Source organism: Anomaloglossus baeobatrachus, chromosome 5 (assembly GCF_048569485.1).
Source record: "Anomaloglossus baeobatrachus isolate aAnoBae1 chromosome 5, aAnoBae1.hap1, whole genome shotgun sequence".
NCBI lineage: Eukaryota > Metazoa > Chordata > Amphibia > Anura > Aromobatidae > Anomaloglossus > Anomaloglossus baeobatrachus.
This window is the reverse complement of record NC_134357.1, coordinates 389,624,281-389,639,576: the sequence shown is the minus strand read 5'-3', so window position 1 is coordinate 389,639,576 and position 15,296 is coordinate 389,624,281. Positions and strand designations below refer to the sequence as shown.

The 15,296-nt window shown below is 44.1% G+C and overlaps 1 protein-coding gene across 1 annotated transcript in view; it reads left to right on the top strand.

Moving 5' to 3' along the window:
- PLXDC1 (plexin domain containing 1) overlaps positions 1-15,296 on the top strand; it is a 160,389-nt gene that overhangs the window by 129,384 nt on the left and 15,709 nt on the right. Inside the window, exons 9-11 of the mRNA XM_075350112.1 lie at positions 3-84; positions 9,306-9,366; positions 9,458-9,581. Of these exons, the coding sequence (XP_075206227.1) occupies positions 3-84; positions 9,306-9,366; positions 9,458-9,581 (267 nt within the window). The remainder of the gene's footprint in view (positions 1-2; positions 85-9,305; positions 9,367-9,457; positions 9,582-15,296) is intronic.

Below are 15,296 nucleotides of genomic sequence, written 5' to 3'. Positions count from 1 at the left end.
AGCATGCCTGCAGTACACAACCTGCGACCAGTGTCTGACCTCTGCCTCCAGCCTCAACTGCAGCTGGTGTCATGTACTACAAAGGTAAGTCTATATAGAGTATCTCACAAAAGTGAGTACACCCCTCACATTTTTGTAAATATTTTATTATATTGTTTCTTGGGACAACACTGAAGATATAACACTTTGATACAATGTAAAGTAGTCAGTGTACAGCTTGTATAATGTTGAATTTTGTTTGCCCTCTAAATAACAACACTTAGCCATTAATGTCTAAACCGCTGGCAACAAAAGGGCCTTTTACCCTCCCCATTGTCTTGTGACTCATTAGTGTTCCATGATCTCAGGTATGAATGGGAAGTAGGTGTGTTAAATTTGGTGTTATTGCTCACACACTCTCTCATACTGGTCACTGGAAGTTCCACATGGCACTTCATGGCAAAGAATTTTCTGAGTATCTGAAAAAAAGAATTGTTCCTTTACATAAAGTTGCCCTAGGCTATAAGAAGATTGCCAACACCCTGGAACTTAAGTGCAGCACGGTGGCCAAGACCATAGAGTGATTTAACAAGACAGGTTCCACTCAAAACAAGCCTCGGCATGGTTGACCAAGAAGTTGAGTGCATGTGGTCAGCGCTATATCCAGAGGTTGTCCTTTCAAAATAGATGTATGAGTTCTGCATGCATTGCTGTAGAGGTTAAAGAGGTAAGAATCATCTTCTAATTGCTTAGACCATGCAATGCACACTGCATCAAAGTGGTCTGCATGGCTGTCGTCCTAGAAGGACTCTTTTAAAGATGATGCACAAGAAATCCTGCAGTTTGCTGAAGACTAGCAAACTAAAGACATTGATTACTGGAACCATGTCCTGTGGTCTGATGAGACCAAAATAAAATTATTTGGTTCAAATGGTGGCAAGTGTGTATGGCAGCAACCAGGTGAGATGTACAAAAACAAGTGTCTCATGCCTACAGTCAAGCATAATGGTGGAAGTATTATCGTTTTGAGCTGCATGAGTGCTGCCAGCTGTGGAGATCTACAGTTCATAAAGAACAATGAATGCAAATATGAACTGGACATACTAAAGAAGTGCACGATCCCCTCCCTTCAGAAACTGGGCCACAGGGCAGTATTCCAACATAACAAACTCAAACATGGCGCCTAGATGACCACTGCCTTGCTAAAGAAACTGAGGCAAAGGCGCCTGACTCTCCAAGCATGTCTTCAGACATAAACCCTACTGAGCATCTGTGGGGCATCTTCAAATGTTAGGTGGAGGAACACAAGGTCTCTAACATCCACCAGCTCCGTGATGCAGGAGTGGAAGAGCTTTCGAGTGGCAACCTGTGAAGCTCTAGTGAACTCCATGACCAAGAAAGTTTAGGCAGTGCTTGAAAGTAATGGTGGCCACACAACATATTGACACTTAGGGCATAATTTAGCTATTTTCAGTTAGAGGTGTACCCACTTTTGTTGCCAGCAGTTTAGACATTAATGGCTGTGTGTTGAATTATTTAGAGGGCACATCAAAATTACACTGTTATACAATTTGTACACCGACTACTTTTCATGGGACAAAACTGAAGATATGACATGTTGATATAATGTAAAGATACAATATTTACAAAAATATGGGGGGTGTACTCATTTTTGTGATATAATGTAATTATATAATACCTCAGACATGCTGGGGGCCCAGGATTATAAAGGAGTTTAGGTTAAAGGGATTATCTAGCAGTTTTAAACATTTTGTTTACATCCATCCATCTTCACCTTCTGTATCCTCACCCATCTCTTGTAGACTGTGAACCCTCACGGGCAGGGTCCTCTCTCTTCCTGTACCAGTCTGTGCCTTGTTTTGTTTACAATTATTGTACTTGTCCCTACTATGTGTACCCCTTTTTACATGTAAAGCGCCATGGAATAAATGGCGCTATAATAATAAATAATAATAATCCATCGACATCCGGCCAGTCGGAATCACGTGACCGCTAAAACCAAGTAAAGACAATTGATTATTTGCAGCCTTCACATGATGTCTGAGCTGGCTTCTAATGTGAACACTGCAGCCAATCATCAGCGTTCAAGTGCCATCATTGGCCACATGAGCCCTTCAACAGATATGGATGCCAGGAGATTGTATTTTAGGCAAAAAATATATATTTTCATTGTTTACATTGTTAAATTTATAAAAAAGAAAAATGGGCCCATACAAAAGTTCAGTCTCCCTGCATGGTTAGTACCTAGTAGCACCCACTTTGGCAAGTATCACAGCTTGCAAACGCTTTTTGTAGCCATCCAAGAGGCTTTCAATTCTTATTTGAGTGATTTTCATCCAATCTTGATTCCTGGGTAGTCTTCCATGTACTCCTTTTTTGAGGTCTAACCACAGATTTTCAATGATGTTTAGATGAGGGGACTATGAGAGCCATGGTAAAACCTTTAGCTTACGCCTTTTGAGGTAGGCTATTGTGGATTTTGACATGTGTTAAGGAACAGAATTAATTTATAGAAGCCATCCTCTTTTCAACTTCAGCTTTTTTACATCAAGAATTTAGTGAAATGTAATTGAATCCATTCTTCCTTCTACCCGTGAATGTTCCCTGTGCCATTGGCTGCAACCCAACCCCACAGCATGATTGATCCACCCCCATGCTTAATGGTTGGTAATGTGTTATTTTCCTGAAAGTCTGTGCCTTTTTTCTCTACACATACCTTTTGATCATTGTGGCCAGAGTTTTATTTTAACTTCATCAGTCCATAGGACTTGTTTCCAAAAAGCACCAGGCTTGTTTAGATGTTCTTTTGCATACTTCTCACACTGAATTTTATGGTGAGGACGCAGGGGAGGTTTTCTTCTGATCATTCTTCAATGAAGACCATATTTGTGCAGGTGTCTCTGATCAGTAGAACAATGTACCACAACTCCAGAGTCTTCTAAATATTCGTGAAACTCTTTTGCAGTTGTTACGTCACCGCCGGAGTCTGCTCCAGCGACTTCTGCTCCGATCGCCAGGCGACGCCGTGTTCCTGCCGTGGATGTTGCTGGTGATGGGAGAGGAGTCGATGCCAGCAGCACCGGTGGGCGCAGGCTCCGATCAGCCACTGGGCTGGGTTATCTTGGGATCTGCAGTACCGCTGGCTGACTGTAGGTGGCGGGTGTCTCTCAGCTGAAGTACCATCATTCAGCTACAGCTAATGGGAAGACACCACACCCTTCTTATTCCCCCTCCTGTCTGCTGGCCTCTGCCAGAGATAGTTCTGATTCTGGCTCATGTGCTGTTTGTTTTGTGATTCCTGTGCGCTGACTTGCTGCTTGTTGACTACCCTTCTGCCTGCTGTTTTGTACCTCGCTGCCCGACCCGGATCTGACCACTGCTACGTTTTCTGTTTACGCCTTTGCCTGCCGATTCTGTCCCTGTTCTGCTGTTCCTGGTTTGACCCTGCCTGACGACTACTCTCATCGGACTGCAGCCTTCCACGGGTAGAGATCTCCAGGGCCTTGTGTAATTCCAAATCCCTGTATAGGGGTTAAAGGGTTTCAGGGTTCTGGGGTCCTGCTTGGTGAGGGGCTTCCCTTTAGTCTGTCCATTACATCCTACCTGAGTCTGTTTATCCAGGCACGCGTTACATTATCTCTGGCCCACTAAACAAACAAAAAAAAAATGGATTCTCTCCATGCTGTGCTGAATCAGGTGCACACCTTTTCTGGCCTGGTACATGGACTTACACAGCAAGTGCAGGATCTCAGGTCTGCTCAGGTTCAAGCCCCTACAGCACCAACCTCCGCATGTCCGGAGTCCCGTCGACTGCAAGGGAACAGATCACGTTGTGGAGCCGATCGTGGAGGGCCTGGATCTCTGAGGCAATCGTTTCCAAGGCAGCAACCGCACCTGAGCGGGCCCCAGGATACCCGCTCAGGTGCCCAGGTACTTCCTGCAGACCCTATGAGGTTAATGATACCTGTCTCATTGTTTCACCAGGGTAAATCTGTGCGGCTGCAGGCCTTTGTTGATTGTGGATCTGCTGCTAATTTTATAGACACTATTGTAGCAAAAGAGCTGGGTTTGACTTTGCTAAGGTTAAATGCGCCTATTAGAATCTCTGCTATTGACAGTACACCTCTCACGCAGGGTGTGGTTACTTTTGTAACTCCAGAGATCTCCATGCTTGTTGGGGCTCTGCATGTAGAATCCGTGTCATTTTTTGTTCTTGAGAATCTGATGTCAGCGGTGGTTTTGGGCATGCCATGGCTACGTAAACATAACCCCGTCATAGACTGGCATCTGGGTGAGATTGTGCGATGGAGCCCTGAGTGTCAGGAGACGTGTATGTCATGATCTGTTAACCTAACCAGAGCTGAAACTATCTTCATACCTCATGCATTCAGGGATTTTGCTGACGTGTTTTCTGTATCTGAATCTGAAAAATTACCTCCACACAGAGATTATGACTGCCCCAAAGATTTGGTCCCCAACTCACGACTCCCCAAGGGTAAAATATATAAATCTTTCTGGTCCGGAGCGTCAGGCCATGAAATATTATATAGCAGACAGTCTGCAGAGAGGGTTCATCAGACCATCCAGGTCACCAGTCGGCGATGGATTCTTTTTCGTTGATAAGAAAGATGGTGGCCTCAGTCCTTGTATTGACTACCGTGAACTGAATGCTATTACTGTAAAGAATCAGTACCCTCTGCCACTCATCCCCGATCTGTTTAACCAGCTCATAGGAGCCCGGTGGTTCACAAAGCTGGATCTCAGGGGAGCATATAACCTAATCCGCATCAGAGAAGGGGATGCGTGGACAACTGCATTTAATACTCCAGAGGGACACTATGAGTATCTGGTAATGCCTTTTGGATTGAGTAATGTGCCGGTGGTGTTTCAGAACTTTGTAAATGACATTTTCAGAGATATTTGTGGTCAATATGTGGTGGTCTATCTGGATGACATCCTGATTTATTCTCCTGATGCTACGTCACATGTCCAACATGTCCGCACTGTACTCCAGAGACTCAGAGAGAACTCCCTATTTGCTAAATATGAGAAATGTGTTTTTTTTGAGGCACAGGTTGATTTCCTGGGTTATATATTGTCCGCAGAAGGCTTCCGCATGGATCCCTCTAAGCTTCAATCAATTAAGGAGTGGGTACAACCCAAGTCTCTGAAAGCCTTGCAGCGTTTCCTTGGGTTTGCTAATTATTACTGCAAATTTATTAGAGATTTTTCCAAAATTGCCAAACCCCTCACTGATTTGACTAAAAAGGGGGCTGATGTGGTTAACTGGAAGCCAGAGGCGATCCATGCCTTCTCATAATTAAAAGAATGTTTCTCCTCAGACCCGATTCTGGTTCAGCCTGACCTTATGCATCCGTTTATTGTGGAAGTTGATGCATCCAAGGTTGGAGTGGGAGCGGTGCTATCACAAGGTACTCAGTCTCTCACTCAGCTTCGTCCTTGTGCCTTCTTTTCCCACAAGTTTTCTCCCACAGAGAGAAATTATGACATTGGTAATCGTGAGCTGTTGGCAATTAAATGGGCTTTCGAGGAATGGCGCCACTTCCTCGAAGGCGCCAAACATAAGGTCACAGTCATCACAGACCATAAGAACCTCACTTATCTGGAATCTGCTAAGAGACTCAATCCTAGGCAAGCTAGGTGGGCATTGTTCTTCTCCAGATTTGATTTTGTAGTAACATTCCGGCCTGGTACCAGGAACACCAAAGCTGATACACTTTCCCGTAGCTTCTGTCCCTCTCAGTCTGAAAACTCTGAACCAGAGCATATTTTAGCTAAAGGCATTATTATGTCATCTGTTTCCTTAGATTTGATAGAAGAGGTCCATAATACCCAAGACCAAGCTCCTGAAACCACTCCTGTCCATAAACTGTTTGTCGCCCCCTCACTTCGTCTACGGGTACTTCAGGAATCCCACAAGTCTGTGCTGGCAGGTCACCCTGGTATCGGCAATACCCTCCGATTAGTAACCAGGCATTTTTAGTGGCCAACCGTAGCGAAAAATTGTAAGGAATATGTACTGGCTTGTGAAACTTGTGCTCGAGCCAAGGCACCTCGTACCCGCCCTGCCGGATTTCTCCAGTCCCTACCAACCCCAGTAAGCCCTTGGACACATCTCTCCATGGACTTCATCACTGACCTTCCACCCTCAGAAGGGAAGACCTGTATCTAGGTAGTAGTGGATAGATTCAGCAAACGGTGTCATTTTATTCCTCTGTCCGGATTACCCAATTCTGAAACTCTTAGCAAGTTGTTTATTAGGCATATTGTGCGGTTACTCGGGGTTCCAGAAAATATTGTTTCTGACCGAGGAACACAGTTCGTCTCGAAATTCTGGAGGGCATTTTGTAAGAAGATCAATATAGAGCTATCTTTTTCTTCTGCCTACCACCCAGAGACCCATGGTCAGACCGAACGTTCCAATCAAACTCTTGAACAATATCTCCGGTGTTATGTGTCTGACCGTCAGTCTGACTGGGTGGAATATATGCCGCTAGCTGAGTTCGCAATCAATAATCAGTATCAGGAATCCATCAAGACTACCCCCTTTTTCTCCAATTTAGGGTTACATCCCAGGTTTGGTTCTTTTTCTTCCGCTGTGGTGGATACTCCTGAGGCTGAATCAACTGTGGACAAATTGAAGGCTATCTGGTCTGAGGTGAAAGAGAATCTGAAGGCAAAGGTTGGTCAAGCCTCCTCTGCTAATAAGAGACGTTCCAAGGGCCCTAGCCTTGGAGTTGGGTACAAGGTATGGTTATCCACACGGAATATTAAACTCAAGGTCCCTTCTGCTAAGCTGGGTCCGAGATTTATTGGACCTTATGAGATAATCGAGGTCATTAATGCCACAGCTTTCTGTCTGCAACTCCCCCGTCCTTTAAGATATCGAATGTGTTCCATAACTCCCTCTTCAAGTTATATCGTGTCCCCATTTACCCAGTCAGTGACCCCCCTCCTCCTGTTTTGGTTGAAGGTAACTTGGAGTATGAGGTACAGAGAATACTTGATTCCCGTATTGTCAGAGGGGCGGTACAGTATTTGGTGCATTGGAAGGGTTACGGCCCTGAGGAGAGATTATGGGTCCCTGCAAGCGATATTCATGCTAAGGGTCTGGTCCGGCGGTTTCACCTCCAATTTCCTGGGAAGCCGGGTTTTGAGGGTCCGGAGGCCCCCCGTGGAGGGGGGGGTACTGTTACGTCACCGCCGGAGTCTGCTCCAGCGACTTCTGCTCCGATCGCCAGGCGACGCCGTGTTCCTGCCGTGGATGGTGCTGGTGATGGGAGAGGAGTCGATGCCAGCAGCACCGGTGGGCGCAGGCTCTGATCATCCACTAGGCTGGGTTATCTTGGGATCTGCAGTACCGCTGGCTGACTGTAGGTGGCGGGTGTTTCCCAGCTGAAGTATCATCATTTAGCTACAGCTAATGGGAAGACACCATACCCTTCTTATTCCCCCTCCTGTCTGCTGGTCTTTGCCAGAGATAGTTCTGATTCTGGCTCATGTGCTGTTTGTTTTGTGATTCCTGTGCGCTGACTTGCTGCTTGTTGACTACCCTTCTGCCTGCTGTTTTGTACCTCGCTGCCCGACCCGGATCTGACCACTGCTACGTTTTCTGTTTACGCCTTTGCCTGCCGATTCTGTCCCTGTTCTGCTGTTCCTGGTTTGACCCTGCCTGACGACTACTCTCATTGGACTGCAGCCTTCCACGGGTAGAGATCTCCAGGGCCTTGTGTAATTCCAAATCCCTGTATAGGGGTTAAAGGGTTTCAGGGTTCTGGGGTCCTGCTTGGTGAGGGGCTTCCCTTTAGTCTGTCCATTACATCCTACCTGAGTCTGTTTATCCAGGCAGGCGTTACAGCAGTATAGCAGGGTTCTAATTTGCCTCTCTAGCTATCCTACAAATAGCTCTCACAGAAATTTAGCTTTGTATTCCAGACCTTATCTTGACTGTCACTGTTCCTGTTCACTGCCATTTCTTAATTACATTTCAAACTGCAGAAAGGACAACTTTAAAACGTGTTGCCATCTTCTTAAATTTTTCTCCTGCTTTATGGGTCTTCACCATTTTCATTGAAGTAAGCATATGCTTAGAAGAACCTATGGCTGATGTTTTTTGGCACAAGGTTAGAGGTGGCTGGCCTTTCCTAAGGATTAAAGTGAACTAGCCATAATACTAACAGGCTTATTAAGGTCTGAAACCTGTGTCAAAGTTGTCTGTGCACACAAATCTCCAAAAGGTGTCCAAACTTCAGAGCATTTTCCTTTTTGTAATTTTTCAATTTTAAAAGATGAAAATATTTTTCTTTTACTAAAATACAAAAGAAATGTGTCATCTTTAACTTTATGCCATATAGAGATCATTTCATCTCCAACTTGCTTAACTGTTCACAATAACAGTAATTATGACCAGGGATGCCCAAAGATTTACACGCTACTGTAGTTACGGGTCAGGATGGACTGCAGTCTGAACGGACACAGCCTCAGAGATATATCGCAAATAACAGAGAAGCTGTAGCGTAAGCAAACATATCGGAACTACCAGAGAAGAGTATGACAGGAAAACTGGCTTACTGACCAAGGATTTTTTTCTCTTTTCTCAGTCCTCTATGCTTAGTCAGTCAAGGAGGAAATTCATTTCTTCTTCTTTTACAACCCTTTACCGGCAGCTCACTGGTATGTGTGCTTACGATACAGCTTCTCTCAGTTGAGATGCTTGTGTCGAGAACTCTGTTTCTGTAGATTGTAGCCCATCTTGGCAAGGAAATGGTATAAACTGCCTTTGAATTACATGATAGAGCCGTTTAAAACTGTCATTGAGCTCGCGTTATGCAGTTTGGCAATTACCTTGCCCAAGAGACCTCAATCAATGAGCTGGATTATGCGGTTCCTCTTTTCTTGGGAAATCTTTGTGGCTACTTCTTGATTCGAACCAGTGACCTTTTGCTTGTGTATCAACGTAATACCATCCTGAGCTATCAGGAATGTGAGAATAGGTTGTAATTGTAGTATACAGGATGAAAAAGATTTTTTAAACAGTAAAAATGTAGTAACATGAAAAGATTCTGCGTAACTAATCATATGTTAAATTGTTGCAAGTCAAAGTTATGTGTGAGATAGCCAGAATGATTGTTATAAATTACGGTAGTCTCACGCTCAAAGACGTAGTGCTTGGTGAGATATGGAGCCTAAAAGTCAAACGTTCAAAACATTGTTACCCTTTTACTCGTCACTTATATATAGTCACACTATAAAATGCTGTTTATGTTCTGTGTAATAACATGTAGATGTTCCAGTGGCATTGACCGTTATCGACAGGACTGGATGACATATGGATGTGAAAAAGAGGTCAGTATTCTTTAGCAGCGGAGTAATTGAAACAATTAATTATATAAACCTCACTGTTTAAAGTTTATTTCTCTATTACCAAAACCTATAGGCCCCACGTACATCATGTGAGGATTATATGGATTTCTACACCCCAGCCGACACCACAATCCAAACCACCTCCCTTCCAATGAATTTATCCACACCGACAGCCTCCATAGACCTCACTACAGAAGGTAACAAATGAATTATCATTTATTTCAGATTGTGCATGAGGAGAATACTGCACAGCTAGGCATAAGCAAAAGTCTGGCGTTAATTAGCATTAAGGGGAAGGTTTTTGCTCTTTATTGTGAGAACAGCATAATGTAGGCGCTGAGAGCCTAATTCCAGGGATGTATCATTTGTTAGGCTATGTGCTGTAGCTTCAACACAATCAATGTGTTATCACCAAAAGAATTACCACAAAAAACTTGTTGCTATGAAGTGCAGTCAAGCTAATCTGTGTAACACAGCCCATTTAACTGATTGTCAGCAAGCTGCCTATGTACATTGTATACAAAAAGCTGCCAATCAGCATGTTTGCAGGGCAACACACACCCTAGAAATCTTAGATCTGTTGCATCTACATCAGACAAAAAAAAAAAGGATTCTTAATTATATGTCAAAATATACTCTCTTCTGCCTGGTTAAATGGCAATTTGATAAAAAGATGATAAAAAGGCATTTAGGATATACAATGTGTGCAGAATTATTAGGCAAATTAGTATTTTGATCACATGATACTTTTTATACATGTTATCCTACTCCAAGCTGTATAGGCTGAGAGCCAACTACCAAGTAAGTAAATCAGGTGATGTGCATCTCTGTAATGAGGAGGGGTGTGATGTAATGACATCAACACCCTGTATAAGGTGTGCTTAATTATTATGCAACTTCCTTTCCTTTGGCAAAATGGGTCATATGAGAGATTTGACGGGCTCTGAAAAGTCCAAAATTGTGAGATGTCTTGCAGAGGGATGCAGCAGTCTTGAAATTGCCAAACTTTTGAAGCGTGATCACCGAACAATCAAGTGTTTCATGGCAAATAGCCAGCCAACAGGGTCGCAAGAAGCGTGTTGGGCAAAAAAGGTGCGAAATAACTGCCCATGAATTGAGGAAAATCAAGCATGAAGCTGCCAAGATGCCATTTGCCACCAGTTTGGCCATATTTCAGAGCTGCAACGTTAGTGGAGTATCAAAAAGCACAAGGTATGCCACACTCAGGAACATGGCCAAGGTAAGGAAGGCTGAAAAAGACCACCTTTGAACAAGAAACATAAGAGAAAACGTCAAGACTGGGCCAAGAAATATTTTAAGACTGATTTTTCAAAGGTTTTATGGACTGATGAAATGAGAGTGACTCTTGGTGGGCTAGATGGATGGGCCAGAGGCTGGATCAGTAAAGGGCAGAGAGCTCCACTCCGACTCAGACACCAGCAAGGTGGAGGTGGGGTACTGGTATGGGCTGATATCATCAAAGATGAACTTGTGGGACCTTTTCGGGTTGAGGATGGAGTGAATCTCAACTCCCAGACCTACTGCCAGTTTCTGGAAGACAGCTTCTTCAAGCAGTGGTACAGGAAGAAGTCGGTATCGTTCAAGAAAAACATGATTTTCATGCAGGACAATGCTGCATCACATGCATCCAACTACTCCACAGCGTGGCTGGCCAGTAAAGGTCTAAAAGATGAAAAAATAATGACATGGCCCCCTTGTTCACCTGATCTGAACCCCATAGAGAACCAGTGGTCCTTCATAAAATGTGAGATCTACAGGGAGGGAAAACAGTACACCTCTCGGAACAGTGTCTGGGTGGCTGTGGTGGCTGCTACACGCAATGTTGATCGTAAACTGATCAAGCAACTGGCAGAATCTATGGATGGTAGGCTGTTGAGTGTCATCATAAAGAAAGGTGGCTATATTGGTCACTAATTTTTTAGCTTTTGTTTTTGCATGTCAGAAATGTTTATTTCTAAATTTTGTGCAGTTATACCGGTGAAAATAAACAAGTGAGATGGGAATATATTTGGTTTTTATTAAGTTGCCTAATAATTCTGAACAGTAATAGTTACCTGCACAAACAGATATCCTCCTAAGACAGCCAAATCTGAAAAAAAAAACCACTTCAACTTCCAAAAAATATTAAGCTTTGATATGTATGAGTCTTTTGGGTTGATTGATAACATAGATGTTATACATCTTGCCTAATAATTCTGCACATGGTGTATATTTTATGTTTTTCACTTTACTATTGAATGTCACCAACACCCTTCTGTGAATTTAACAGATACATACATGGTAGTGATTTGAAAGATTGTTAACTATATCTTTGCTGAAGCAGTATATAAACATAAAGAGGGGTGGGGTTAGGAGGAAGGGCTTTGTTCAGGGTTTAAATATTCATAATATTTTATTTTTCTGAAAATGCCAAATTAAAATGTCGGACTTTTTTTTTTTTTTTTTAAATGACAAACTAGGGATTCTATTAAAACTACATCCAGCAGTCCCAGTCTAATTCTCTCCATACTCCATAGGAAAAACCTGTTGAAAGATTCCCTTTAAGGGGTCATCACTTTTATAGACAGACTTAAAGGGAACCTGTCAGGTCCAATATGCACCCAGAACCACGAGCAGTTCTGGCTGCATATTGCTAATCTCTGCCTAACTATCCCTGTATAGTAGCATAGATAAAGAGATCTTTATAAAAATTATTTCTAAAGATCTTTTATTGTATGCTAATGAGGCCAGGGACTAGTCTCAAGGGCATTGCTTCCCTTGCTAGTCTGCTCCATTAGCATGTTAGTATGCCCCTGTTGGTGTTCTAACATGCTAATGAATACGCAGCGTCAGAGGATGATTATACTCACCTGTCCGCTGCCATCGCCGCTGGATGTCGGCTCAGTGCGCATGACCCCGGAGTTTCGGTCATGAGCACTATGAAGCCAGGTGTACGCGTCCCAGCTTCAAACTGAAGTACTGCGCATGACCGAAAGTCCGGGATCATGCACACCGAGCCAAAATCCAGCGTTGGGCGGTGATGGTAGCAGAGAGGTGAGTGAGATCATCCTCTGATGCTGAGCATTCATTAGCATGTTAGCACACCCACAGGGGTGCACTAACATGCTAATGGGGTCAAACAACAAAGGAAGCAACGCCCTTGGGACTAGTCCCCACGCTCATTTGCATACGATAAAAGATATTTACAAATACGTTTTCTAAAGATCTCTTTATCTATGCTTCCAGATACAGGGACGGTTAGGCAGGGATTAGCAATAAACACCCAGAACTGCTCGTGGTTCTGGGTGCATATTGGACCTGACAGGTTCCCTTTAAGGAAATGTGTAAGATGAAAGAATTGAGACGCTCATTCTTTCAAAAACACAGCAAACGCCAAGGAGGTTGACATTTCAGTCAGGAAAAAAAAACGAAGTGTTTTGTCTGCGTGTGAGCATGAGATTTCTAGAATCTCATAGGTTTTGCTGGGACTGTGAAGGCAGTGTTTTATTAGCATGGATTTGCATAATTCCAAGGCAAAAAACATTCAATAAAAAAATGCAGCAAAAACTCCCCGTGTGAACAAATCCTTATTGTTGCTCTTATTGATTTTCATTTGGACTATTGCAACACTTTACTAATTGGTCTCCGCTCTTTTACTAAACCCTCCCATCTCCAATCCATACTGAATGCAGCAGCCAGTATTCTCTTCAATTGCCCAGGACAATTCAAATAATTTGAAATACCCAGAGTTTTAAGCATGCCATAAAAACACATATCTTTAGGGTATGTCCGCACGCTGCGTTCTTGTTTTGACAAAAAAAAGTACTCTGGCAGATTTTGACAACTGTAAACACTGCGTTTGACAAAAAAGTGCATCCAAAAGGCCTGCGTTTTGAATGTGTTTTGGATGCATTTTTGACAGTGTGGTCCCAGAGCGATTCAGCTCTGCTACATCCCTGTCCTGTCACAGCAGCACCATAGAACATGACTGGCAGCAGAGAGAGACCCGTACGATGAGAATGAACTCGGGTGAACCTCTGATGTAAGTGCCACGACACAAGCAGTAGTGCGTGGCCCGCAGCTGTGAGGTCAGAGGTTCACCAAGTTCATTGTCTTCGCGCGGCTCTGTCTCTGTGTCGCGGCCTGATTGCGTGGCTCACTTCTGTCACTCGGATGATTTGCTGTCATAGGTGGAGGACTCCAGCTGTGGCCACGGGTAACCTGAGTGACGTCACCGCTGATAGCGCAACTCAGTTCAGTTGCTGCGTGGAGCTCACAGCAAGCAGTCATGCTCCATGGTGTCAGATATAGCAGTGCTGGAAGCGTCGTGGGACCTCGTGTATTTAGTTTCACTTACAGTTTAGTGATGGGGGGTGTCTCATTGACGCCTGCCATCACTATGCTAGGACTTAGTGGCAGCTATGGGCTGCCATTAACTCCTTATTACCCTGACTGCCACTGCAGTAGGGCATTCGGGATGAGCTGGGTAAAGTCCCGGGACTGTGGCATCTAATGGATGCGGCAATTCCGGGCGGCTGCTGGCTGATATTTTTAGGCTGGTGGGCTCCCAAAAACGTTGGTCTCCCCAGTCTGAGAATACCAGCCCTCAGCCGTGTGGCTTTATCTTAGCAGGGTATCAAAATTAGGGGGGGCCACACACCGTTTTTTAAGAATTATTTTATTGTACTGCACGATATAGACCCACCCACCGGTGGCTCTGATTGGTTGCAGTGAGACAGCCGTCACTCAGCATGGGGGCGCATTTGACTGCAACCAATCATAGGCACCGGTGGGCAGGGGAAGCAGTGAATATGAGGTGAGCCTAATGAGCAGCCAGCACTTTCAGAAGCAGGAGAGGCTGAGGGAGCAGTGTGACAGCTGCGCCGCACTGGTGATCGGTGAGTATGATGGAGAGAGGGAGGAGAGAGGGAGATGGAGAGAACGACAGAGAGAGAACGACAGAGAGAGACCGACAGAGAGAGTGAGACCGACAGAGAGAGACCGAGACAGACTGAGAGAGAGACTGAGACCGACAGAAAGAGAGAGACCCGAGACCTGCAGTTTTTTTGACAAGAACGGATCCAAAATGCAACCAAAATGCAACTCATTGTGTTTGGACGAGACAGAATGCTGAGTTGCATCCAAAGAACACCATACCTACTGTCAAGCATGGGGGTGGCAACATAATGCTTTGGGGCTGTTTCTCTGCAAAGGGACCAGGGCGACTAATCCGTAGACATGAAAGAATGAATGGAGCCATGTATAGTGAGATTTTGAGGGCAAGCTTTCTTCCATTAGCAAGGGCATTGAAGATGTTGGGACTTTCAGCATGACAATGATCCCAAGCACACCGCCAGGGTAACGAAGGAGTGCCTTCGTAATAAGCATATGAAGGTTCTGGAGTGGCCTAGCCAGTCTCCAGATCTTACCCCCATAGAAAACCTTTGGAGGGAGTTGAATGTCCATGTTGCCCAGCGACAGGCCCAAAACGTCACTGCTCTAGAGGAGATTTGCATGGAGGAATGGGCCAACATACCACCAACAGTGTGTGCCAACCTTATGAAGACTTACAGAAAACGTTTAACCTCTGTCGTTGGGATATATAACAAAATATTGAGATGAACTTTTGTTATTGGCCAAATACTTATTTTCCACCATAATTTGCAAAAAAAATCTTGCCAAATCAGACAAACTGATTTTCTGGATTTGTTGTCTCATTTTGTCTTCATAGTTGTGGTCTATTTATGATGTCAAATACAGGCCTCTTATCTTTTTAAGTGGGAGAACTTGCACAATTGGTGGCTGACTAAATACTTTTTTCCCACTGTATAAATCCAAGAGGAAAAAAAACCTTGTGAAGATGCTGGCAGAAGCTGGTAAGATTGTGTCATTATCCACAGTGAAACGAGTGC